At 53.9% G+C, this 25,869-nt stretch overlaps 1 protein-coding gene across 2 annotated transcripts in view; it reads right to left on the bottom strand.

Annotated features, from left to right (window-relative positions):
- The window catches only part of LOC116943301 (homeobox protein otx5-A), a 47,823-nt gene extending 23,647 nt beyond the window's left edge, over positions 1–24,176 (bottom strand). Inside the window, exons 1-2 of one of the 2 annotated variants that reach the window (XM_032956047.2) lie at positions 23,439–24,176; positions 627–863 (exon numbers count right to left, since the gene is read on the bottom strand). In XM_032956047.2, the coding sequence (XP_032811938.1) occupies positions 627–726 (100 nt within the window). In that variant the 5' untranslated portion in view covers positions 727–863; positions 23,439–24,176. Of the gene's footprint in view, positions 1–626; positions 864–11,108; positions 13,042–23,438 lie in introns of those variants that run through there. The other variant, XM_032956046.2, reaches the window with a different exon arrangement.
- Positions 24,177–25,869: the final 1,693 nt, after the last annotated feature.

Raw genomic sequence — 25,869 nt, 5'->3', positions numbered from 1 at the left:
GCGCAGCTCCACCAATCACACGTGGCGCTACGAGCCCCGTCTCCCATCATAATCATCATCATTCTCATCAGCATCATCATCATCATCATCGGCCACCAGGCACCACAGCCCCGCGTCCTGCATGCCCAGATCCTACATCATCATCATCATCATCGTGAGCCGTGATCTATCCACTGCTCGATGCAGGCTTCCCCAAGCCGTCGGCAACTGCCTGCCGCTCCGTTGTTAGTCTCCACGATCGCCTGTCTGTCCTCGCCCGTGAGGCTGATTGCCCAAGCCCCACTCGCTTCTCTTCAGCACTTTGGGGTGAAGTCGTGAACCTGCGCAACTTCTCTCTCTCTCTCTCTCTAACCCACGTGTTCCTCTCTCTCTTTCTGCCTCGCTCGCAGTGTCAATTCCAAGAGCGCGTCTCTCCACGCGTGTATCACTCTCATCACGGTCCATCCACTAGTGGACGAAGATCTATGTAAAGCTGTAAGCCTGCGCGATAACAACAACACCAACACGCGTGCAATCTCTCGGAGCGCTCAGACCCACCACCACCCCATCAACGGGTTAAATAAAACCGAACCACTCGCACCCGCAGGAGTTGCAACAACTCCACACCGGGCTCGAAGCTCTCTTACCGGGGTAGGCGACTGCCGGATGGTGGAGGAGCTCCATGCCCGGAGCGCCTAGACCCAGGCCGTTCATGGCGTAGGGAGACTGCTTGAGATACGACATCATGCCTGGGACGCCTCGCTAGAGCTGCTTGGGGGGGGGGGGCAGGGGGGGGGGTAGCTTCTTGACGAGGGGAACGAGGAGTGGTGGTGGTGGTGGTGGCCGAGGAGCGAGTCGCAGGTTCGCTCCCGGTGGTCAGCTTCCTGCGCAATCGGTGGGGTCAGGGGAGGTAAGGAGGGAGGGAGGGAGAGCGAGGAGAAGGGGGTTGGTGGTGGTCAGCTGGGAGCGGTGGTGCAGTGGTTAGCGCACTGCGCTACGGGCCCGGCGACACCGGGTAAAATTCCCGCTCACGGCCGCCACAAGTGACGATTATCTGAACCGGTCCTGGGCCTTCCCCTAGGTCGACTCAGCATAAAATGAGTACCTGGCACGGTGTGTAAACATTAACCACTCGGGAGACAAAGGCGGCCGGGCGTGGTGCTGGCCTCCAACCAGCTCTTGTGCCGTGCCGGCTTTCATAGGTGCTACTCGCTAACAGCACTTGCCCCAACAGTCTGTTAAGGCTACACGGGGGGGTCTTTGTTTGGTGGTCAGGAGCGAGCGAGATGACTCCCCATCTCTCTCGCCTCCACAAAGTACAGTCATCACAATTACGGAACTGTTCATTGGTTAATTGATATTCACGATACATTAAAAAAAACTCTACATTCCTCAATTACTCTGCCCAGAAGTTGAACTATAACTGTCGAGATTTCTGGAGTTCTTGTGCACGTGCTTGCGTGCGTATTTGTATTATTTTACGGCCCCTTGTTATTTGTGCACCACAGCCAACGCAGCATCACGAACATCTCGCCTTGTAACAGACCAATGTAGCGTTCTGACGTTTTCCGAGCAAATGAACCCTTGATAAAGTGAATCAAAACATACTTCAAATAGGCTGTGCGCGCGCGCTCTCGCGTGTGTGTGTCCGCCGGTTGTGTGACGAAAACGCAAACGTTCTTCGGTAATAAACACGATGACAACAACAACAACAACAAAAAGTGCCACTCTAGAGAGTCACTTGCACACGCGCCCACGTTGTGCTCCGGTCGCGATCGCACGAATCACACCGCGGTGACGTCACGGCGTTCACGCGTTAAAAGTGAACGCATTATAGTGAAAGCGCTAAAGTGAACGCGTTATAGTGAACGCGTTATAGTGAACGCGTTAAAGTGAACGCGTTAAAGTGAACGCGTTAAAGTGAACGCGTTATAGTGAACGCGTTAAAGTGAACGCGTTATAGTGAACGCGTTATAGTGAAAGCGTTAAAGTGAACGCGTTATAGTGAACGCGTTATAGTGAAAGCGTTAAAGTAAACGCGTTAAAGTGAACGGGTTATAGTGAACGCGTTATAGTGAAAGCGTTAAAGTGAACGCGTTAAAGTGAACGCGAAGGTCGTTCGCTTGCTCCTCTCGAGGCTCGCACGCAAACCGCCCTCGGTGTGTCTCTACAAGACAAACAGCTGATAATTAGGAGGGGGGGGAGGGGTGATCGAGTAATTTAGGCATTCCTGTAATTGATTAACTTAATCATCCGCAGTCGGGAGCCTCACACAAGTTGCGGGCACTTCCAGGTCCGCTTACAATCGGATGTGGCAGAGACAGGTTGAATATTCATCATCAACATCAGCCGCAGGAGCCATGGTCAATCCACTGCTGGATGAAAGCCTCTCCAAGCCACCCGATGATAGAATAATCCACGTAGCGCCCGCCTGCGCAACAGCTGGATTCACCGCTCCATCTCCACGCATCACGAGATTCCTTGGCCGTCCGCTCGGTTATAACGATCGGATGAATGTGTGCGTGTGTGTAAGTATGCCGTGGTGTAGCGGTTAGCGCGCTGCGCTACGAACCCGGCGGACCGAGTTCGATTCCCGCTCACGGCCATCGCCAGTGACGATTAATCCGTCCTGGGCCTCCCCTAGGTCGAGCCCGCCTCAAATGAGTACCTGGTGCGGTGTGTAAACATCGCAACAGGGGAGACAAAGGCGGCCGGGCGTGGTTGTTGGCCACCCACCCCCTCGTGTGCCGTGCGGGCCTTCATAGGAGCTCGCTAACAGCACTTGCCCCAACAGTCTGTTCAGGCTACACGAGGGATCTCGTGTCTCTGCTACATCTCTGTTTTGTTTGTTTGTGTCGCCGGCTCGGCTGGCCGTGGCTCTCCGAAGCGGCGCTCATCAATAATGCACGCGACAGGGCGACGACTCGAGGTTACACTCGAAGGGCCTTGATCGTAGCGACCTTTAGCGCGATTGATGTCGCGCCGCTGTCCGGCAGCCGTCGAGGCGCGCGCCGCGGCCCCACGCGCTCGTCCCGCAGACTGCATCCACCGCCACCGCCACTACCACCGCCACCACCGCCGCCACCACCACCGCCACCACTACCATCACGGCTACCACCACTACCACCACTACCACCACCACCACCGCCGCCACCGCCACCGCCACCACCACCGCCACCACTACCATCACGGCTACCACCACCGCCAGCACCACCGCCACCACCGCCACCACCACCACCACCGCCACCACCGCCACCACCACCACCGCTGCCACCGCCACCACCGTCGTCGTCGCTGTTGCCGAGGCAACTTGAGGCGCCGTGGTGGCTAGGAGATGTTAACTACCTCGCCTGGTGTACAGGAGGTCGTGGCTAGGAGATGTTAACTACCTCGCCTGGTGTACAGGAGGTCGTGGCTAGGAGATGTTAACTACCTCGCCTGGTGTACAGGAGGTCGTGGCTAGGAGATGTTAACTACCTCGCCTGGTGTACAGGAGGTCGTGGCTAGGAGATGTTAACTACCTCGCCTGGTGTACAGGAGGTCGTGGCTAGGAGATGTTAACTACCTCGCCTGGTGTACAGGAGGTCGTGGCTAGGAGATGTTAACTACCTCGCCTGGTGTACAGGAGGTCGTGGCTAGGAGATGTTAACTACCTCGCCTGGTGTACAGGAGGTCGTGGCTAGGAGATGTTAACTACCTCGCCTGGTGTACAGGAGGTCGTGGCTAGGAGATGTTAACTACCTCGCCTGGTGTACAGGAGGTCGTGGTTAGGAGATGTTAACTACCTCGCCTAGTGTACAGGAGGTCGTGGCTAGGAGATGTTAACTACCTCGCCTGGTGTACAGGAGGTCGTGGCTAGGAGATGTTAACTACCTCGCCTGGTGTACAGGAGGTCGTGGCTAGGAGATGTTAACTACCTCGCCTGGTGTACAGGAGGTCGTGGCTAGGAGATGTTAACTACCTCGCCTGGTGTACAGGAGGTCGTGGCTAGGAGATGTTAACTACCTCGCCTGGTGTACAGGAGGTCGTGGCTAGGAGATGTTAACTACCTCGCCTGGTGTACAGGAGGTCGTGGCTAGGAGATGTTAACTACCTCGCCTGGTGTACAGGAGGTCGTGGCTAGGAGATGTTAACTACCTCGCCTGGTGTACAGGAGGTCGTGGTTAGGAGATGTTAACTACCTCGCCTAGTGTACAGGAGGTCGTGGCTAGGAGATGTTAACTACCTCGCCTGGTGTACAGGAGGTCGTGGCTAGGAGATGTTAACTACCTCGCCTGGTGTACAGGAGGTCGTGGCTAGGAGATGTTAACTACCTCGCCTGGTGTACAGGAGGTCGTGGGTTCGATCCCGACCATGAGGCCTGCAGCTGCTGTATATTTGGAGTTTGCGTGTCTCTCTCTCCCCGTGTCCGCGTGAATCTTTCTCCAGATCCCCCGGTGTTTCACTCCACAGTTTAGAAACACGCGTTTAAAGTGTTTGGCTGCTCTAGACGACCACGTGATAGCCAACTTCGCTATCATTTGTGATCGGCAGGTTGCTTCTGAAACAAATAAATAAATAACTATGCGGTCCTTCCCTGCTAAAATAAGAATTTTAAAACTAGTTTGAGAGTGTTTAACGTCCGTGGTTGCACATGCCTAGCGCTAAGGACCCGCGTGTTCGACCCCAATGATTCAACCATTGTTGCATATTCGTTCTACTGTATAGGCAGGGCTTCGTTTCAGCCGGAACGGCTCGGAACGCTGTGCCGGGAATGTTTTTTGGCCTCTGCACATCCATCTCGCCTTATTTTATCCTCACGATTCTGCGGTGTGTTCATAAGATAGTAGCAATATAGGGTACAATAATTTAAGATTACGATTATTGTTATGACAGATATGCATATTTAGTACTCTATATGTATGTTGAACTTCTTTCACACCGTACGTAGCCAACCGTACTCATCGGAGGTGTGGCGGAATGACAACAAATGAAACACAAAAAGCAGTTCTAAAGAAATAAGTTTTAGTGGCAATGCTAGTGGTAGTGCCTTAGGCCGATAAGCCCTTACTCCAAGCTAGTCGAGTGAGAAATGAAACCGTGCCCTGCAGAGTTTGGTCCAGGAGCGTACGGCCCTAATGGTTAACGAGAGGTGAATGCGTAGATGCATGCGAGCATGTCCTTAGAGGTTTGCGTAATGTAGCGAGTTAGATTAAATTTATATTTTAAACGAATTTCATAAATTATGTATGTGACGGTTACAGCCTCCAGGAGTCTCAAGCTTCCCTCTTCAGGCGAGTCCTGCCCACAATTGCCTCTTGTCCTCCTCTATCTACGGAGTGTGCTGAGAAGCTGCGCTATTAAACCCAGAGACTACAGTTCGATTCTCGGCCATGGCTAACGTCAGCGTGCGAGTATAAATCTTAGCCGAGTCCCCCTATCCGCCGCCCCGCCACCTCCTTCTTCGCCACCAACTCGCACTGCACACTGACCAGCGTGGCGAAGTATGGTCAAACAATCCCCACGACCAACACGGTGCGGGAATGCCTTGCGCTGTGAACTTCTATTGGCTGTGGTCAAGAGCCGAGCCGCTATGGACGTCGCCGTGATCGCTGCTCCGTCCTGTCACGGGCTGTCGCTCACGGAGGGCGGGTTGGTGGTCAAGGCAATGTCCGCTCGCTCTCTCCCCTTGTAACAACTCAACAACAATAATAATAATCATACTCATAATCACCTCCACTACCACTGCCATCATTACTGCAGTCATTGTAATCATCTATCCACCAGGGCCTTGCAGAGTCTGGGTTTCGTATTTCGCGTGGCTATGTCTGTATCGCGTACGTCTGTGTGTCTGTATTGCTGTGTCTGCACTGCTTGTGTATGTATTTGGAAATAATCACACTTATTAAAAAAATTCTCAGCAGTGTTCATAGCAGGGGACGCAGCTATCGATTGAATAATTATATTCCATCGAAAGCTCACGAGTGCGCTTACGGTCAGCTCTAACCCTGTACACATTAAACAATGAGCGTAACTTATGAATGCGTGATCACAATGCCCCCCCCCCCCCCATCATACTTATCAGCGCCGTCGCCGAGGTACGCGCAGATATAAAAACGTCAGCACGGCTACAGTCCCTGGGATCTTAGCGCGGGATGAACTCTCGGGGTGCCTTTTGCGTTGCGAGTCAGCGGCACGACAGCTGCCGCGCCGTTGTCGCTGACCGCTGTTGCTCGAGGGGCTCGCGCCGTGATCAGCTGGACGGACAGCGCGCTCCGCGAAGTCGTCCGTGAGGAGTTCGTGCAAGCGCGCGACTCTGGTTGGGGAGTTCAGCGCCAGTGGTTGGGTTCGGACGAGCGGTCACGCGAAGCGCGCCGAGTCAGCGGGAGGGGGGTGGGGGGGGAGGTTCGGACTCTGGAAGTTCGTCAATTGCGGCGCATTTTTGTCTACCCACACCGAGGCGTCGTTTCTGCCCGAACGCAAATGGCAACGCGGACTGTGTCGCCACACACACAAAAGAACAAAAATCCCCCGTATAGCCCTACACAGACTGTCGGGGCGAGTGATGTTAGCCACACGCGCACGCGCGCGCCTTCAAGTTAGTTTGGCAGCAAACATTTTTGCCACGTGTTTGGGAGATGTTGAAATGCCACAAAAGTTGCGGGTGAGCGCAACTGTTCAGCAGCGACGGCACAGATAGCGAGCGAGCCGTGTGGAAGAGGTGAGCTGTCGCCTCATTGAGCGCGCTGGAGAGAAGGAGGAGGTGGGGGGGGGGTGATATGCGTGGTGTGGGAATCGAGATTTTGTGTCCGCAAATGTTTTTGTTGTGTAAGTCGCTGGCGCTCGGAATCACGCACGCGGGATTAGGCGACACGGGGCGACACGCGCCACCGTGGCCATGCATGGCTTTAAAGTTAATCAGCAAAGCTTTTGGGAAAAATTCCTAATTTACGAGATATATTAAAATGCTAATTTCTTTGATCGCTCCGATTCTCTAAAGCATTTATTTTATATGCTGGTATTTTTTTTTCTTATTTCGGGTTGGAGGCGATGGCGTACGAAACGCGCACATGCGCGTTCCGCGGTGCTGTATGAATGGGGCGCGCGGCTGCGCTCTGAACATGATTAATTATGCCGTCTCTGTGATGAAGAATTGATTTAAATAAATGACTGCTTGATAGTGTAATTAGATAATCCGGGCCGCCTGTGTTTGTTAATTATAAACGAGCTGTGACAAACAGCGCTGCGACTCCTCCGCCCACGCCGAACAGCAGCACGGCGAAGCTCCGAGAATGAAGAAACACCGTGGCGCGTGCCGCAATACGCTCACACACAGAGACACACACACAGACACACACACGGACACACACACAGACACACACACAGACACACACAGACACACACACAGACACACACACAGAGACACACACAGACACACACACAGAGACACACACACAGACACACACAGAGACACACACAGACACACACACATACACACACAGAGACACACACACAGACACACACAGAGACACACACAGACACACACACATACACACACAGAGACACACACACAGACACACACACAGAGACACACACAGACACACACACAGAGACACACACACATACACACAGAGACACACACACATACACACAGACACACACACATACACACAGACACACACACAGACACACACAGACACACACACAGAAACACACAGAAATACACAGGCACACACAGACACACACAGAGACACACAGAGACACACAGACACACACAGACACACACACACACAGACACACACACACACAGACACACACACAGAGACACACACAGAGACACACACACACAGACACACACACAGACACACACAGAGACACACACACAGACACACACACAGACACACACAGAGACACACACAGAGACACACACACAGACACACACAGAGACACACAGACACACACAGAGATACACACACACAGACACACACACAGACACACACAGAGACACACAGAGACACACAGACAAACACAGACACACACAGACACACACAGAGACACACAGATACAGACACACACACACAGACATACACAGACACACACACAGACACACACAGAGACACACACAGACACACACAGACACACACAGACACACACACAGACACACACACAGACACACACACAGACACACACACAGAGACACACACACACAGACACACACACAGACACACACACAAACACACAGAGACACACACAGACACACACACAGACACACACACAGACACACACACAAACACACAGAGACACACACAGACACACACACAGACACACACACAGACACACACAGAGACACACACACAGACACACACAAAGACACACACAGACACACACAGAGACACACACAGACACACACAACCAACACTGCCGCTTGTTTTAGCGCTGCATCGCGTAGGTGAGTTGTCGGGTTGTGCTGTTAAAATCGCGACACTGATGACTCACATCACGACAATGCGATGAGACGCGCGCAATATTTAAACACGAATAACTATATGTTATATATTCTTGGTTCTTTCAACGTGACTTTACCGAAAGAACAAAGAATATGAATCACTGCAGTCACGAAAGCTTTAAATCAATATATATTTTTCAAAATTTCGATACACGAATTGAAACGATTAACAAAAAAATATCCACGAATGGATGAGAGCGATAACAAACGGTTTCTTTTCATGTAATTAATTGTCTAATTAAACGCTGATAGCATTTGGTAAATAAGTCGCCACCAGGTTTCCTCCCGCCCTAAACCTAGCGAGATAGCATCTTGCGCGCTGCAAGTCGAGGCTCCCGATGCTCTTAAAGTCGCCTCCATGTGCGACTCGGAACCCGCACGGCGACTCCACAAAACTGTGCCCCCCCCCCCAACACTCCGCCGAGAAGTTTAACTGGAAGCGACTTTTCTCGGCGCGGCGCTTTCCTTCAGCCCGCCCCAGCCGTTGCTTTGCCCCGAGCACAACCGAGGCGGGCACATCTGCCCACCCGGCTTGGGAAACCCGAGCGCAGCTCCTAAACACCCCTCCTGCCTGGTCGCGGCAACCACCACCACCAGCAGCACCACCACCACGCCTAGGCAATTAATTGAACACGCATCCACGCGACGCCGTCATTCCCGAACAACGAGCAGAGCGCGCACAATGCCGCGATCTGGTGGGAAGCACGCGCGGCTGCGCTCCATGGAGCACAACGCTGAGCACAACGTGCAGCACAACAAGGAGCACAACGTGGAGTAGAACTGCCCGGGACAAGGAAATCTGGACCCCGTCTCTCTCGTGAACTGCTCCCTCAAACAGCGCCCCTCTCTTCTCGCACTGTTCACTCCGCACCCCAAACTCCGAGGCGTTGTGCCCCCTCGCTCCGCTCCGACTGAACACGCCGCAAGTCGAATTTAAACCTCACCACAACACAGAACACAACACACTGGCCATGGCCCACAGAATACAACACACTGGTCATGGCCCACAGAGTACAACACACTGGCCATGGCCCACAGAGTACAACACACTGGCCATGGCCCACAGAACACAACACACTGGCCATGGCCCACAGAATACAACACACTGGTCATGGCCCACAGAGTACAACACACTGGCCATGGCCTACAGAGCACAACACACTGGTCATGGCCCACAGAACACAACACACTGGCCATAGCCCACAGAATACAACACACTGGTCATGGCCCACAGAATACAACACACTGGCCATAGCCCACAGAATACAACACACTGGCTATGGCCCACAGAATACAACACACTGGTCATGGCCCACAGAATACAACACATTGGCCATGGCCCACAGAATACAACACACTGGCCATAGCCCACAGAATACAACACACTGGTCATGGCCTACATAATACAACACACTGGTCATGGCCTACATAATACAACCCATTGGTCATGGCCCACAGAATACAACACATTGGCCATGGCCCACAGAATACAACACACTGGCCATGGCCCACAGAATACAACACACTGGTCATGGCCCACAGAATACAACACACTGGCCATAGCCCACAGAATACAACACACTGGCCATGGCCCACAGAATGCAACACACTGGCCATGGCCCACAGAATGCAACACACTGGCCATAGCCCACAGAATACAACACACTGGCCATGGCCTACAGAATACAACACACTGGCCATGGCCTATATAATACAACACACTGGTCATGGCCCACAGAATACAACACATTGGCCATGGCCCACAGAATACAACACACTGAACATAGCCCACAGAATACAACACACTGGCCATGGCCTACAGAATATAACACACTGGCCATGGCCTACAGAATACAACACACTGGCCATGGCCTACATAATACAACACATTGGCCATGGCCCACAGAACACAACACACTGGCCATAGCCCACAGAGTACAACACACTGGTCATGGCCCACAAAATACAACACACTGGTCATGGCCCACAGAATACAACACACTGGCCATGGCCCACAGAATACAACACATTGGCCATGGCCCACAGAACACAACACACTGGCCATAGCCCACAGAGTACAACACACTGGTCATGGCCCACAGAATACAACACATTGGCCATGGCCCACAGAATACAACACATTGGTCATGGCCCACAGAACACAACACACTGGCCATAGCCCACAGAGTACAACACACTGGTCATGGCCCACAAAATACAACACACTGGTCATGGCCCACAGAATATAACACATTGGCCATGGCCCACAGAATACAACACACTGGTCATGGCCCACAATGCAACACACTGGCCATAGCCCACAGAATACAACACACTCGACGTGGCCCACAGCAACGTGGATACTTGTCACGGCCGCTAAGGCCCTGACGGCCCTGGCGCGTTGTTTGTCGTTGTTACATTTGTGGAGTAACATCCAACATTTTATTTCCGGTGGTGTCGCTGACCCGAGGTTATTTTAATTTATTGAGAATATATATATTTTTTATCTTTCTTCATCTCCTGACCATGAATCTCTAGACGGGCGACGCGTGCAGGAGCCGCCGTGACTATCCTGTTATTTAAATGTCGTTGATGTCGCTGCTGTGGCCGTGGCGAGGAGCTGGTGCGCTTGTGGCGAACTCACCGGAGAGAGAAGCTCTGGAGTCGAGACGAGAGACGCGCGGAGGAGCGAGAGGCGCGGATCGGCGGAGTGCGGCCGGACGGACGAGAAGAGGCGATTGAGCGCTCCCCCCCCCCCCCTCTCTCTGCGTCACGCTCTGAACGAAGCGCGCAACTTCGTTAATTCTCTCCTGCAAATCCACGGGCTGCTCGGATCTCCCGAATGACGATTATGATGATGAGGAGGAGAACGATGCTGCTGATGGTGATGATTGGGCACCTGAGCAGCGCAGTGGCTGCTGCTGATGATGAAGAATGCGATGATGATGATGCACGGGCGCGGAGCCGTGCTCGAGCGCGCATGCGGTGGGGGGTGGAGATGTTCGGTCTCGTGGCAGAGGGGGCGGCGGTGGTGATGGTGATGGTAGTTAGTGATAGTGGTGTTCGTTGGTGATAGTGATGGCGATAGAGGAGGAGGAGGAAGATGAAGAGGAGGAGGAGGGGTGGCTGGCGACACCACGACGGACGATGTAAACTTGTCGGTGTGTGGACACGGGCTGGAGTGACGGAGAGACCCTCATAGCTTCGCGTCCTCCTATCCGCGCGCAAGTGATGTCAGCCACAGCGAGCGCCAATCAGGGCAGCGGCTCGAGGTAGGGGTGGTGGTGGTGGTGAGGTGTGTCCGTGTGTGTCTGTGCGCGCGGTGTACACGCCTTGGTGGGGCGGGGGTTGGGCTGCTGGGATTAATCCGGACTCGTGTTTGATTCGCATCAAATCCACGAGTCCCACGGCCGCGCTTCGGCACCCGTACGGGTCCCCGTATCGCCGCAGCCGCTAACGGCGCGCCACTCGATTCACTTCGCGTGTATTCATTAATTGCTGTGAATTAACGAGTCTTAGCCGCGCAGTGGTGTTTGTCGTGCGCATTCTACCACGGCGGCGGCTGCTGCTATTGTTGTTGTGGTTTGTTCGTTCGCATCGGAGCTGGGAGTTGGGAGCTCCGGGGATGTTCTGGCATCGTCCGTTTTGTCTGCCCACGGTCGCATGCCGAGGTTGTAGCTCGCACCCGCATCGCGACAAACTTTGTGCTTGGTGATCAGTCGCCCTGCTGCCGGGTGGGTGGCTTCTCGGCCCTGCTGCTGGCTGCTGTGTCGCTCTCCCGTGTGGTGATTTCGGCTTTGTGCCGCGTGCTGTTCGGAACGATGTCCCGACGTTTCGCTTCACGTTCTACGTGCGGTGGGTGGGGCAGCTTTTTCGGGAGTTTGAGGAGGAGAAGCTGCCACTCGGAACGTCGGGCATCGTCAGTTTCTTGATGGAACACCGCGCGGTGCCTACCGCGACGCGGAAAGCAGCTTCGTCTCTCGGTCGCCGATGCTGCAGCTGCCAAAGTGGTCGCGTGATGGTCAGCGAATTGGACTCGCAATCCAGACTTTTTGCGGGTTCGACTCCAGCTTTTATAGCGTGAACACATTGAATAGTTTGTTTTTTTAGTAAATTCATAATTATTACAATTGTGGTCGGCGTCACCACGACGTGCGCGTGTCTGTGTGTATGTTATGATAATGTATTTATATAAGCGTCCACTTTCCGCTTGGATCGGAGTCGCGAACCCCGTGGTGGCACGGGATGGCGCGCGGTGCGGAGGAACCCGCGACTCCGCGACCGCTTCCGTGGAGTCGCGCGCGCGCGCGCGCGGGCGGGGGCGAAATAAAAACCAGCGCGGCCAGCGCGAATCTCGACGTCGCACGTTGCCTAAGAACAGCGACGAAGGCGACAGCGGCGGCGCGACGTCGTGGCCACCGCGTCAACGTGTGTTCGGATTTTCTTAAAATGGCAGTATTGGATTTCAGTTGTGCACGGGGCTTTGTTCGCTCCCTGCGCTCTTCGCCCTAAAGTGGAAAATGGTCGGGCCCGGCTGAATGCCAGATTAGACCCTATTGCTATTCGGAGGTGGTGGGGGAGTAGGGGAGTGGAGGGGTGGGGGGCTTTTGCTGAAAGGGTGTGCAGTGAACGAGAAGGGATCAGCTCTGGTGATCGGAAAAAAACCTGGTGCGGTGCTGTGGAGGAGGGGAAGGTGGTGGCTGCGGTGGCGAGGGGATGGAGGGGCCACGATTGTTCACCACCTTCAAAGCCCCCAACCCCCCCTCTACCCCCCTCGAAACGACCCCAGCAAAACCAACCCCCCCCCCCCCCTCCCTCAATACGCGCTTTGCCGGTACCGGCCCTGGCATGGGGGGTTGGGGAGGTTTGGTGGAGGTTGCGTCTGCCGAGGTGGGGGTGTTAGTTGGGTCCGGCAAATTCGCCCGTGCCCCCCACACCTCCCCACCCCCCAGTCTCTGAACCCCGCGGGCGCGGGTCCCATTCTGTGAGCCCCCCCAGGTGAATGCGCTTCGGGCCGAAGCGCGCGGCCACCGACGGGCAAAGGCCGCGCCGTGCCGGCCCCGTATGTGGCCGCGGGCCTTTGTGTACGCGCGCCTCTTTCCCCCCCCCCCCCCCCCCCGAGGGATTTTTTCCCCTCCTTTTCTTTATTTCGTTCCTCTTTCTCTCTCTCTCTTTCTCTCTCTTTTCTCTCTTTTCTCTCTCTTTCTCTCTCTCTTTTCTCTCTCTCTCTCTCAGACGCCTTCCCTCAGCCGCGGCGGTTAATGCGCACCATCCCGCCTTTCTCGGCCCGACGCACGGGAAACTGAGCTAATGCGTCTTCACCCACACAAAGCGGTCCGCCACTCGTCCCCCGAGATGCCATCCGTGGTGCGGCCGTCGTCGACACGCGATGTGTACACGCCGAGTTTACACCGCACACCGCGAGCGCTTTTGCAGAGGGGTCCTTTATCCAGCCCGCCGCTGCTGCTGCTGATGATGATGATGACGATGATACATAGACTACAGTCGCAGTGATTGATGCTGTCGAACTCCCCAGAACTCGCCCACAGGAAATTCACTCGTTCATCGTCAGCGGTGGCGATGGACGAGATATTCACGTTTCTCTGACGCAGATTCTCGCGCGTAATAATCATAATGATAACCCCAAACGCTGTTGTTTTTACGATGGAAGTAGCGCTTTAAAATGATAATTAACAAGCCATGGTCAACCCACTGCTAGGTGAAGGCCTCCGAAAGCCTCCGCCACGGTTCACGATCCTGCGATGTAACAATCCAGCGAGCCCTCCGCACGTGAACATAATAATCCATCGCTCCATCTCCTCGGCCGAGGATACTCTCGGACGCATTCCATTCCACGGCTGCCACCCCGTTATGAATATTGCCCCTCGGTAATCAATCCCCGTCTAGCGGGACGGGTGGCGCGTTTGAGTGTCACAGCGGATCCCCGTGTCGACGGCGAGTCCGTGGAGTTATGGCTCTCACGTTGCATCAAACCAAGCGTCGTCTCTCCCCCCCCCCACTACCAACGCGGAGGCCGGAGTGACGCGCGTCTCTTGCACACGAACCGCCGTGACCCACCGGCTCATCGCGTTCGTGGGAGCGACGTTCAAGGAGGGTTGGTTGGAAAGCTGAAATTCGTCGCAAATAAATATCAACGTCGGTAAATATGAAGAGCCAAATTTGAGCGGTTCTTTTATTTTATTTTGCGCCTCTCAGAAAGGAGGGCGCCGAGCTGATTGAGTTCACAAGCAAGGACGGCTCGCTCGAGAGGTTCCACATCGGGTCGCCTGTTGCACACTCACCAACACACGAACCCATCAACAGTGAACCGTGTAGCTCGCCTCCCGTTGAGTGGGACGCTAAAGCCGATAAATAGCGGCCGGTTGCGAGTACAAGCACACGAACATATGTAGCATGATAACTACCCAGGACATGCTGACAATTAGACAGCTTTTGAATAATAATAATAATAATACGAATGTGTCATGATGTACGGCCCTTTATCAATCCACCGCTGAATGAAAGCCTGCACGCATCGTGTCGGTCGTGGGGGGCTGTGTGGCCATACTTCACCGTGATGGTTAGTTCGGGGCTGGCGTAACGCGAGACAGCCAGTACCGGGTCACGTTTCACTCGCCACTCAATTTAAAACCCTGGCCGAGACTCGAACTCGGGTTTTTTTTTAAGTTTTAAATGCCGTGCCCTTGCCACCGCTCGATCGCTCCCCCTGTTGCACTGCGTGAATGTTTATTAAAATCACACCAAACACACGCGGGTTGCTAGATCGGCGGTGAAAATCCACATCGTCAAACAAACGCAGCATCAACAACGCTAACAGCAACGATTAACGCGCGGCCTGCGAACCGTTCAAAGAAGCACCAATGCGTCGCAGCGATTGAATGTATTTATTCATCATCAACATCATTAGCCATAGTCAATCCACTGCTAAAGGTCTCCCCGGACCGCTGCCGTCACCACCTCTCACCATCCCGCGATGTAACGACAATAACAACAACAACAGCAGTAGTTCAACAACGTTCGCTCTCGTCGGCGGTGAACGCGGCCAACTCGGGCGAGTTCCGTTGCGACGAGCGGTGTTTCCCGTTGTGCCTCTGCAATACAACAACACGAGTTGTGTATCGCAATACAACAACACGAGTTGTGTATCGCAATACACACACAAGTTGTGTATCGCAATACACACACGAGTTGTGTATCGCGATACACAACACGAGTTGTGTATTGCTCGGCCTGTTTGCCCCTAGCCGCTTCCTCTGTCGACGGCCTCTGTCCGCGCGTGACCGGCCCAGAACCGTGCGCGCTGCCGCTGCTGATCGCGGAGCGCAGCACGTGGGGGTAGCAACACCGCGCGGGCGCTAACCCGGGTCGCCAAAGGTTAATATGATCTCCAAGGGCCGCTTTTTTTTCGTTTTGCAAATCATTCTTGCTGCAGCCGCAGTCGCGAGTCTGTTGACATTAATTGGGGAGGGGGATGGGTGGTGGGGGCGGTGTAACGCCTCCTCGTACGAAGCGGCCGCAGTAATCAGATGTACCTCCCGTACCCTTCCACTCCGCCTTTGTACCTCTCCGTTCCCAGGCGTTCGTTGCGTTAAAAGCGAAAGTGATTTCCCGCCCATCATCCTGCCTCCAGCTCTATTGAGCCGGTGGTGGAAATTCCACATTCCTATGGCTGAGACTGGTCTGGTTTAGAGACCACGTCACTCGTAATTCCCGTTGGCCTAGGTCTCTCTTTCTCTCTGAGTGTATGTATGTTGTGCAGGGTCATTGCACGAAACATTAGCCCATTTGCTATGTATTTGTTTTTAGCTGTAAGCCATTGTTAATAATGGAGGTGGATGGGTTTATGATTTGGTTGTAATTTTACACCACTTCCAAAACAGCTCCCTAATTATAATGTCCGTACAGCATGATCATGGATATTACTATCCCGTATATATAGAACAATAGTACACACATACACACACCATAATTCACAGCCCCTTCGTGAAGCCACAACTGGATGAAGGTCTCCGCACGCCTTATAATGGTCACGGGGAGGTCGTTTGACCATACTTCACCACGCTGGTCATTGCGGGCTCGTGATCGGTGGTGGTGGTGCTCATGCAGGCTCCGGTCTAGACATCTATCGCCGCTGATTTTAAATCCACGGCCGGGACTCGAACTCATGTCGCTCGGTTTGCAGCGCAGCGCAAGAACCACACCACTGCACCACCACCACCGCCGCTCCCTATGTGCTCCATGGTTATCTACAACCATGCGACAACCTCACCCTCCCACTCGAGACACAGAGAGAGGGACAGAGAGAGAGGGAGAGGGAAGACTTCTTGTCTGAAAGGATAATCTTCGTCTACTGCTGCTACGACTGTGGTACCTGTCTCACGTGGCCTCAGGAGGCCTCAGGAGGCCACGTGAGATGTAATTCCACCCACCACCCTCTGCGAGGAAGGACAATCGAAACCCACTCAGCGTCTCAATTGCGCGCTCTCAATGCTGGGCATCATCCCATCATCATCATCATCAGGCAGTGTCTATCCACTGCTGGATGAAGGCCTCTCCACGCCGTCGCTATTTCTCACGGTCCACCGCTGCTATGAGCATCTCACTTCGACACTCCGAGCTGACATCCGCCGCTCCATCTCCGCGGCGGTTGTTCCTCGTGGACGCGTTCCCTCCTTTGGCTGCCATTCCGTCACCAGTCTCGTCCCGTCTCGCGATTACCTCTCGTGGCCGAAGCCCGCCGCTCGTCGTCACTGTCACAATGTTTCTCTGATTTGTCTTTGTTTTTGCAGATCCCTCTCGTTCCCCCCTTTTTTTGTAACGAGAAATGCACGCAATGTGCGCAACTGTTGTGCACAAAGTTGCGCAACTGTTGTGCACGTTGCCGCGTCTCCGTTTGAGGGGTCATATCAAACACAGACAAAGATGCCCCGTGTAGCCTTCGACAGCATGCTGGGACAAGTGTTGTTAGCGAGCACCTATTCTGGCCACGGAGCGGGTGGCCAGAATCACACAATGACCGCCTCTTTAGCCGCAACGCCATTATTTGCACACCGCACCGGGTACTCGGTTACGGCTGAGTCGACCTAGGGTGTATAGGATCGGTTCAGATATCCGTCAACGAGCGGGAATCGAACTCGTTTCGCCTGTACGATCACCACTGCGCCGCCGCTCCCCCAGCCCCGTTCACAAGCGCGCCTGTCAGAGTTACCAACGAAGTGTGAATCGAACTCGGGTCACCCGAACACCGAACACCATTGGCCGATGGCTCGTGAACTCGAGTCTGACGCACGCACGACTCGGCACACATGCACCTCGGCCAACTTAGCTGTCACACGCATCGGCCCAGAAAGCATATCATCATCAGCATCATCCATGCGCGTGCAATTTTGTAAAGTTGAACACGTGCTCAGGGAGGTTCATGTTACGCTTGAATGGGTGCTCTCTAACAGCACTTGCCCAAACAGTCTGTTCAAGGCTATAATGATCGGGGAATGTGGGTACCTTTGTATGTACCGCTATTTATTGACACGGTGAAGGATTGAGCTGTTGGTAAGATAAGGAGTTCGGAGGGCGTGGAGTTGGACGTGAATTCATGGCAATTCTCTCATTGCGAGTAATAGCTGCTAAGTACGCTCCTCATGCACGCGCTTGCGGGCACTACTGCACTCCGTCTCCACGTGCACGCAAGCCCCAGGGTTTAGTCCATCGCGCTCGCGGCTTTCTAGACCGGCGTGGATTGCCCGCTGCTGTTGGCGAGAGCACTCCGTGCATACACCACGGGACCCTGTGCACAACGCACGCCGTGGACACGTCGTAGACACGTCTTGGGTCACGGCTCCAAGGCTCCATCCGGGCCCCTCTCTCCGCACGGAAGACGCACACCGCTTCCGTGCGGCGTCTTCAGGCGTTGCCACCTACACACGCCGCCCCATAGACCCATAACAGTGGATTATTGCACGGCGCGGAGTGGCGGTAACGGTATAACGTGGAGTGTATACCCAACCAAACACACCGCATGTGCTAAGAATGTGGGTGATACCACGCGTCAGTGGGGCGCTGTTACATCTCTCGTAGAAAAAAAACACACAAACTTGGGTTGAAATGGTCTAATTCCTGCGGCGGAAGTTATGGCCATGAACTTTGCGTTATTCTCACGCCCGCGGGCTGACACGCGCACAGACTGTGTCTGTGTGCATGCGTATTGTTCGGCCGGATAGAGGGCGCGGCACGGGCTAGAGAGGAGATGGAATGATGTGGTACAAGAGGATGTGGAGCTGAGTGGACTTGCCAATGACCGGTACCAGCGGTGTCAAGATCGACCTCTGTGGAGGAAGCTCGTGAAGGACGCTGCTACCGGACAGTTGGAGGCAGTCGCCCTCCAGCAACAACGGAGGGCAGAAGAGCGACTCTCACAACAACGAGCGGAGCGCCCGATGGCTAAAACTCAGAAAGTTGGCACAGTATGGGGCACAGGTGGTGCATCGGCCAGCGGTCATCTCAGTCATCTCAGTCAGTCGACCCGTGGCACCTGCTGGGTCTGCCCCGTGACCTCCTGCCGGCGGGCGTTCGACACTTCACGTGGCCTCAACGTGCACATAGCCTGTGGCGAATGGCGGTTGTTGTGTATTGGGGAGTTAGCGCCCTGCGGGACGAACCTGGCGACCCCAGTTCGATTCCCGCTCACGGCCAACGCCGCTGACAATTATATTTAAAAAGAAAAAGCGGTCCTGGGCCTCCCCTACGTCGACTCAGCCACAAATGGGTACCTGGTGAGATGTGTAAACATCGCCACGAGGGAGACAAAGGCGGTCTGACTTGGTGCTGGCCACCCAGTCCCCCTCGTGCGCTGTTCCGCCCCTTCATAGGTGCCCGCCTAAATATCTGTGAAGACGATACCGGGGCGTTGGAGGGGGGGGGGGACTTTGCCTTTGTACGTGCGTGAGTATTTTTAAATAACTGCGTTCGTATGTATAGAATGAAGCAGATCTCTTAGGTGTGTATACACACACACTCCGGAATTAATACGCTGTAGGCTCGTTCCTCTGACGGATGGACGACCGAGTGATGTTAAACAAGGGCTACGAGACAGCTGACATTTGGCAGAAGCATAATTGAGTTCATGCTGATAATTAGAACAAACATTCTCAGCACCTAATTTCCGACTTTGGGTCCCATAACTGGCGAAGGAGAAGTTGATTGTTTTCCCTCGGGGGGCGGGCAGGCTCAGCCGCCTCGAGTTCCACATCGCGCCACGTCTCCTGCCTCGCACTCGCACATTCGCACGCGCACCCTCATCATCGGTGGACCGAGTAATTCGCCTCTCGTGGAGTGCGACGCTAAAGCCGGCAAAGAGTGGACCAAGCCCCTCCACCGGGAACTAAAATCATCGCTGATGTATCCAGGAGAGGCACACTGAGTCGTGTGGCTCTTTCTCAAGAGGGTCCTGCTGCTGCAATGGGAGGTTTTTTTTTTAAAGATGTTTTCCGCCGATGGATGCTGAGTTGTGTTTGTGCAGAGCGGGTGGAAACCCGCGCGAGTGGACTCAGCATTGATTCACACATTTAATATATACACATACACATGTAATTTCTGGCACTCGAATGCACAGGTAATTACTGGAAACTAAATAACGAAGCCCACAAATACATTGCATGTCTCGCTGTCACAAATATGCAAGATAACCTCATTTCGATTTTTGTTATTTATTTTACCGGGTAAGACCCACCTGAGCGATGCAGCACTTTTTCAGAAGCGACCTGGCTATCACAAACGATAGCTCAACAAAGATGCTTAACGTGTGGACATTTACAGCAGTAGCCAAACACTCTAAACGCGTGACGTTGATTATAAATGTGGAGGGGAAACCCGGAGAACCCGGATAAAAATCCACGCGACTACGAAGAGAGCATGCAAACTACACATATACAGCAGGCGTCAGGGTCTGGATCGAACCCACGTTACAACAGCATAGTTACATGTTATTTATGTAGTTTATTGTAAAAATTCGGTCACAGTCCTTGTGATCACTGTTACGTTGCAATTATGGCTTAATTTTTTGGTGATTTGGAAAACGTTTTTTTGGTTTGGACATGTTTGTTTTGTTGTAGTACGGAGTTAGATTGATGGCCTTAATCTAAGTTTTTGTGGTTGTTGTTGTTTGACTTGCATCCCACTGGGATTTTTTTTTCAGCGTTGGTGTACGGTGCTTTTTCAGGAATATTTTTGCTGTTTTTTTTTCCATGGATTTTCTGTTTGCACAGTCACATAGTCATTTTAAGATGTTTTTCTTGTTCGTGTTTTTTTGTTTGTTGTGGTTGCACCCGATTCAAGAGCCGAATAGCTCACAGGGCTATACCAAAATAAACTAAAACTGAACAGTGGCCTTCCGGACCAAACGCGTCTCCAGCAACCAAACCCACGACCTCATCAGCAGGGTGTGGCCGGTTAAAACAAACGCGACGCGATCGCTCCTGCAGTTGTGGTGTACAGGAGGAAGACGTGGACCCTCGCACAAACTCACCCAAGGTCCGACACCAACACACCTGCTCAGTTACTCACCTGTTCAGTCGTTCACCCACTTAGTCGTTCACCCACTCAGCCGTTCATCCACTCAGTCGCTCACCAACTCAATCGCTCATCAATTCAGTCGCTCACCCACTCCCCCCAAAAATCCGCACGCCTCGGGCCCCACGCACTGTTGCCCGCCAAGCCGCACGTGTGTGCCCACCGCACGTGGATGCTCACCCACGTGTGTGCCCACCGCACGTGAGTGCTCACGCACGTGTGTGCCCACCGCACGTGTGTGCCCACCGCACGTGTGTGCCCACCGCACGTGTGTGCTCACCGCACGTGTGTGCTCACGCACTTGTGTGCCCACCGCACGTGGGTGCTCACCCACGTGTGTGCCCACCGCACGTGTGTGCCCACCGCACGTGGGTGCTCACCCACGTGTGTGCCCACCGCACGTGTGTGCTCACCGCACGTGTGTGCCCACCGCACGTGAGTGCTCACGCACGTGTGTGCTCACCCACGTGTGTGCCCACCGCACGTGTGTGCTCACCCACGTGTGTGCCCACCGCACGTGTGTGCCCACCGCACGTGAGTGCTCACGCACGTGTGTGCCCACCGCACGTGTGTGCCCACCGCACGTGTGTGCTCACGCACGTGTGTGCTCACCGCACGTGTGTGCCCACCGCACGTGAGTGCTCACGCACGTGAGTGCTCACGCACGTGTGTGCCCACCGCACGTGTGTGCCCACCGCACGTGTGCGCCCGCCGCTCGCACCAACGTCGACGAACACAGCCGCACTTGCACGGTCGCGCGCACAAGACCACGGGCCGCGCTGTGCGCCCCACTTAGCCGCGCTCCGAGACCCCACGCGCGGCGCACAAACCCAGGCGCACGCTGCGCCCCGCGGATGTAGCCTCGCGCGCGTAACCCATCAGGTACCCGTCCGCGTACGTCCCCGAGGACCCAGGCGCACGGACATTAATCACGCACGCGACCGTACACGCGGCACTTACATCACCACGACCACCACCACCATCACTCTCGTTGAAGGTCAACGCAATTGTAGACGGCGCATTTATCGCTATGTGTGTATACGTGCACACACGCACATATATACACACATATATACACACATATATACACGGTATATAGTGGAGAGCGGTAGAGTAGTGGTTAGCAAGCTGCGCTACGATCCCGATAATAACATCCGTGACGATTATCTGAAGCTGAGTATTAGGATAAACATTGACAGGAGGGAGACAAATGCGGCCGGGCGTGGTGCTGGCCACTGGCCGCCTCGCGTGCCGTTCTCTCTCACAGCACTTGGGCCCAAGTCTCTGTGGTCTATACGGGGGATGGGGGGGGTGTTTGTTTTTGTATTGATAGATAGATGCCAATGCAACGAGTTGAGCATCGGAGTGAATGCGCGCCCACGGTGTGAGCGAGCGTGCCGCGCCTGTAAGTCGTCTGAGCGCGGCCGTGCGAGCGCGCTCTCGTGTCGGACGTCGTGTGAACGTCGAGTGAACGTCGAGTGAACGTCGAGCCCAATACGCGCGTGCATTACCCCCGTAATGAATTACGAGAGAGGGAGACGTCGACTTGCGGCTGTCAAAGTGCGCACCGAGTTCGTGCGGCAAACAACAGCGACTCGTTAACTCCATCATCATCACCATCATTATGATAATGATCATCAGCATTATCCCACCGAGCGATCACGTGAGCTCAGGTATGATCTACTGCTCTACGTAACATATCCACACACGTGTGCTGCGTGCGTGTTTCCATGCGTAACGCGACATCACCGAGTGCGCGTGCGTGCGCGTGTAGCACTGTGTAAGTGTACCTGCATGTGTGTCCGCGTGTCTGTGATCGAATGTGTGTTCTACGTGTGTATGTATGTATGTGTAAAAGTATATGTGCTTGAATGTGCGCACCTGAATGTGTGAGTGCATGCGTGTGTGTCTGCGACAATTACTGTCCGTGATTGAATGTGTGTGTGTGATTATGCCGTTGTATGTTTTAACGGGTGCGTCTGTACGTCATCGTGCACGCGTGCCTGTGTGTATTTGTGCGCGTGTATGTATGGACATGTGTGTGTGTGTTCAGTGACTCACCACTCACCCCTCACCCACAGCTGCAACCGAGGTACCACAGCCGAACTTTTTTAACTTTACCATGTGTACGTGGTGTGTGTGTGTGTGCGCGTATGTGCGTCTGTGTGTGCGTGTGTATGTGTCTGTATGTGCGTGTGTGTTGTCCTTGTATGTCTGTGTAGGCCACACCACCCCCTCGTGTGCCGTCGCGGCCTTCATAGGTGCTCGCTAACAGCACGTGTTCCAAGTCTCTTAAAGGCTATACGGGAGATCTTTGTTTTTGTTATGTCTCTGTGCGCTCGCGCGTGTGTGCGCGTCCGTCTGTGTGTGTGTGTGTCACTGTGTATACCTCCACTTGTGCACTTCACTCCGCCACCCACATCCACCAGGAGGGGATGAACACGGGCTGCTGCTGCTGTTGCTGCTGCTGCTGTTACTGGACACTTGATCTGGGTGCGTGGCTGCTATCGAAGCGCGTTGTACACGAGCGGTACTACAATTACGATGATTCGCTAAAATCGACGCGAGGGAAGGTGCTCCCGTGGCCGGACGTGGCGCTGATGGAATCCGGAGTGACGCGGCGAACAAATGAATTCATTACCGCAAAATTGAGTGGGCATCTCTCGCCGCACCGAGAGCCTCTGGTGCCGCCCGGTGACTGGCTGGCTAGAGACGGTCACCGGTGGCTGGTCTAGCGTTGGCAATAAAAAAAAATACGTATATATGTGTAGAGAGAGAGCGGTGGGGAGAGCCTTGGAGAGGGGGAGCCAGCAGCGAGTGAGAGAGAGAGAGGGACAGATCCCCCTACAACATGCAGCGTCTAATATCCGGAGCATAATCCTGCACCCATTCCGCTGGATTCGGCTGCAAGATTCAATATCTATTAAAGGATTACACAAACAAATATAACAACAAGAACGCAATGCGTTCATCGGCGGGGTCTGCGAGAGAAGCGTCGGGAGTCGAGGGTTGTGCAGCGAAGAATGTTTCACGTGCGTGCGTGAATGTATGCGTGTGTGTGTGTGCACGTGTCTTGAGCGTGTGTACGTGTGTGTAGTGTAAGGGGAGCGGTAGTGTTGCGGTTAGTGCGCTGCCCTATGAACCTGGTGACCTGAGTTGGATTCTCGCTCAGGGCCAACATCAGTGACGATTATTTGAATCGGTCCTGGACATCCCCTAGGTCGATTCAGCCTCAAATGAGTTCCTGGTGTGGTGCGTAAAAACATCGCCACTGCAGAGACAAAGGCGGCTTGGCGTGGTGCTGGCCACCTACCCCCTTCGTGTGCCGTTCTGGCCTTCATAGATGCTCGCTAACAGCACTTGCCCCAAGTCTGTTAAGGCTATACGGGGGATATTTGTCTTTGTAGCGGTGAGCGCCCTACGCTACGAACCCAGCGGTCCGAGTTTGATTCTCGCTCACGATCTATAAACAGCGGCAAATATTTGAACAGGTCCTGGGCAACCCCTAGGTTGACTCAGCCGTATATAAGTACCTGGTGTGGTGCGTAAAGGTCACCACTGGGGAGACAAAGGCGGCCGGGAGTGGTGCAAACCCCCCACTCCTCGTGTGCCGTTTCGGCTTTCATAGATGCTCGCTAGCAACACTTGCCCCAACAGTCTGTGAGGGATATCCATGGGATCTTTGCCTTGGTGTGTGTGTCTGTATATGTACGCGTGTTAGTGTGCGCGTCTCTCTCTCTGTCTCTGTGTATCTATGTGTGCATTTGTCCGTGTGTGACTTTCTGTGCGTCCTCTGCTCGTGTCCGTGTATGTGCGCGTCTCTCTGTACTTGTTTCTGCGTTTGTTTACGTTAGTGCTTATGCACGTGTCCGCGTGTACGTGTGTGCATGCGTGAGTGTGCCGTGCCCGTGTTGACGTGTATAGTGGGGTAGGGAATTGCGCAGCGAACCCGGTGACCTGACTTCTGCATCGCTTCTGAGCCTCCACTAGGTAGACTCAGCCTTAAATGAGTACCTGGAGCGAGTGTGCAAACATCAGCGCCGTGGTGGACAAAGGCGGTCGGGCGGGGTTCTGGCCACACTGCCCATTTCCCCCGTGGGTCGTGCTCGCTTTCATAGGCGCTCGCTAATCGCACTTGCCCCCAACAACCTGCGTTGACTACACGGAAAATCTTTGTGTCTTGTTGGGAACCGAACCGTTGCTTAAGTACAGGAGGCCACGAGGCAGTCGCCCCTCTATATACAATGAAGAAGGCCCATTATCCGAAAAGTCGCACGTCCTTCTTAATGCCACAGTGTGATTACGGAATGCGTTGTGCGGCATGAGGGCTGGAGACCCGATTGTTGTGATTGTGATCATTGTGACTAGTTGTGATTGTGATCACTGTGACTGCGATCGTGATCATTGTGACTATCGTTGTGATTGTGATCATTGTGACTAGTTGTGATTGTGATCACTGTGACTGTTGTGATTGTGACCACTGTGGCTATTGTTGTGATTGTGATCATTGTGACTGTTGTTGTGATTGTGATCATTGTGACTGTCGTTGTGATTGTGACCACTGTGACTATTGTTGTGATTGTGATCATTGTGACTGTCGTTGTGATTGTGATCAGTGACTGTCGTTGTGATTGTGATCATTGTGACTGTTGTTGTGATTGTGATCATTGTGACTAGTTGTGATTGTGATCACTGTGACTGCGATCGTGATCATTGCGACTGTTGTTGTGATCCTGATTCATCGTGACCGTTGTTGTGATCATCGTGACCGTTGTTGTGATCATCGTCACTGTTTTTGTGATTGTAGCGCGCGTGATCCG

Source organism: Petromyzon marinus, chromosome 17, assembly GCF_048934315.1.
Source record: "Petromyzon marinus isolate PM22_M1 ecotype Great Lakes invasive population chromosome 17, UKy_Petmar_22M1.pri1.0, whole genome shotgun sequence".
In the NCBI taxonomy this organism is placed as follows: domain Eukaryota; kingdom Metazoa; phylum Chordata; class Hyperoartia; order Petromyzontiformes; family Petromyzontidae; genus Petromyzon; species Petromyzon marinus.
The sequence above is the reverse complement of the archived record's forward strand: the minus strand, read 5'-3'. Positions and strand labels throughout refer to the sequence as shown.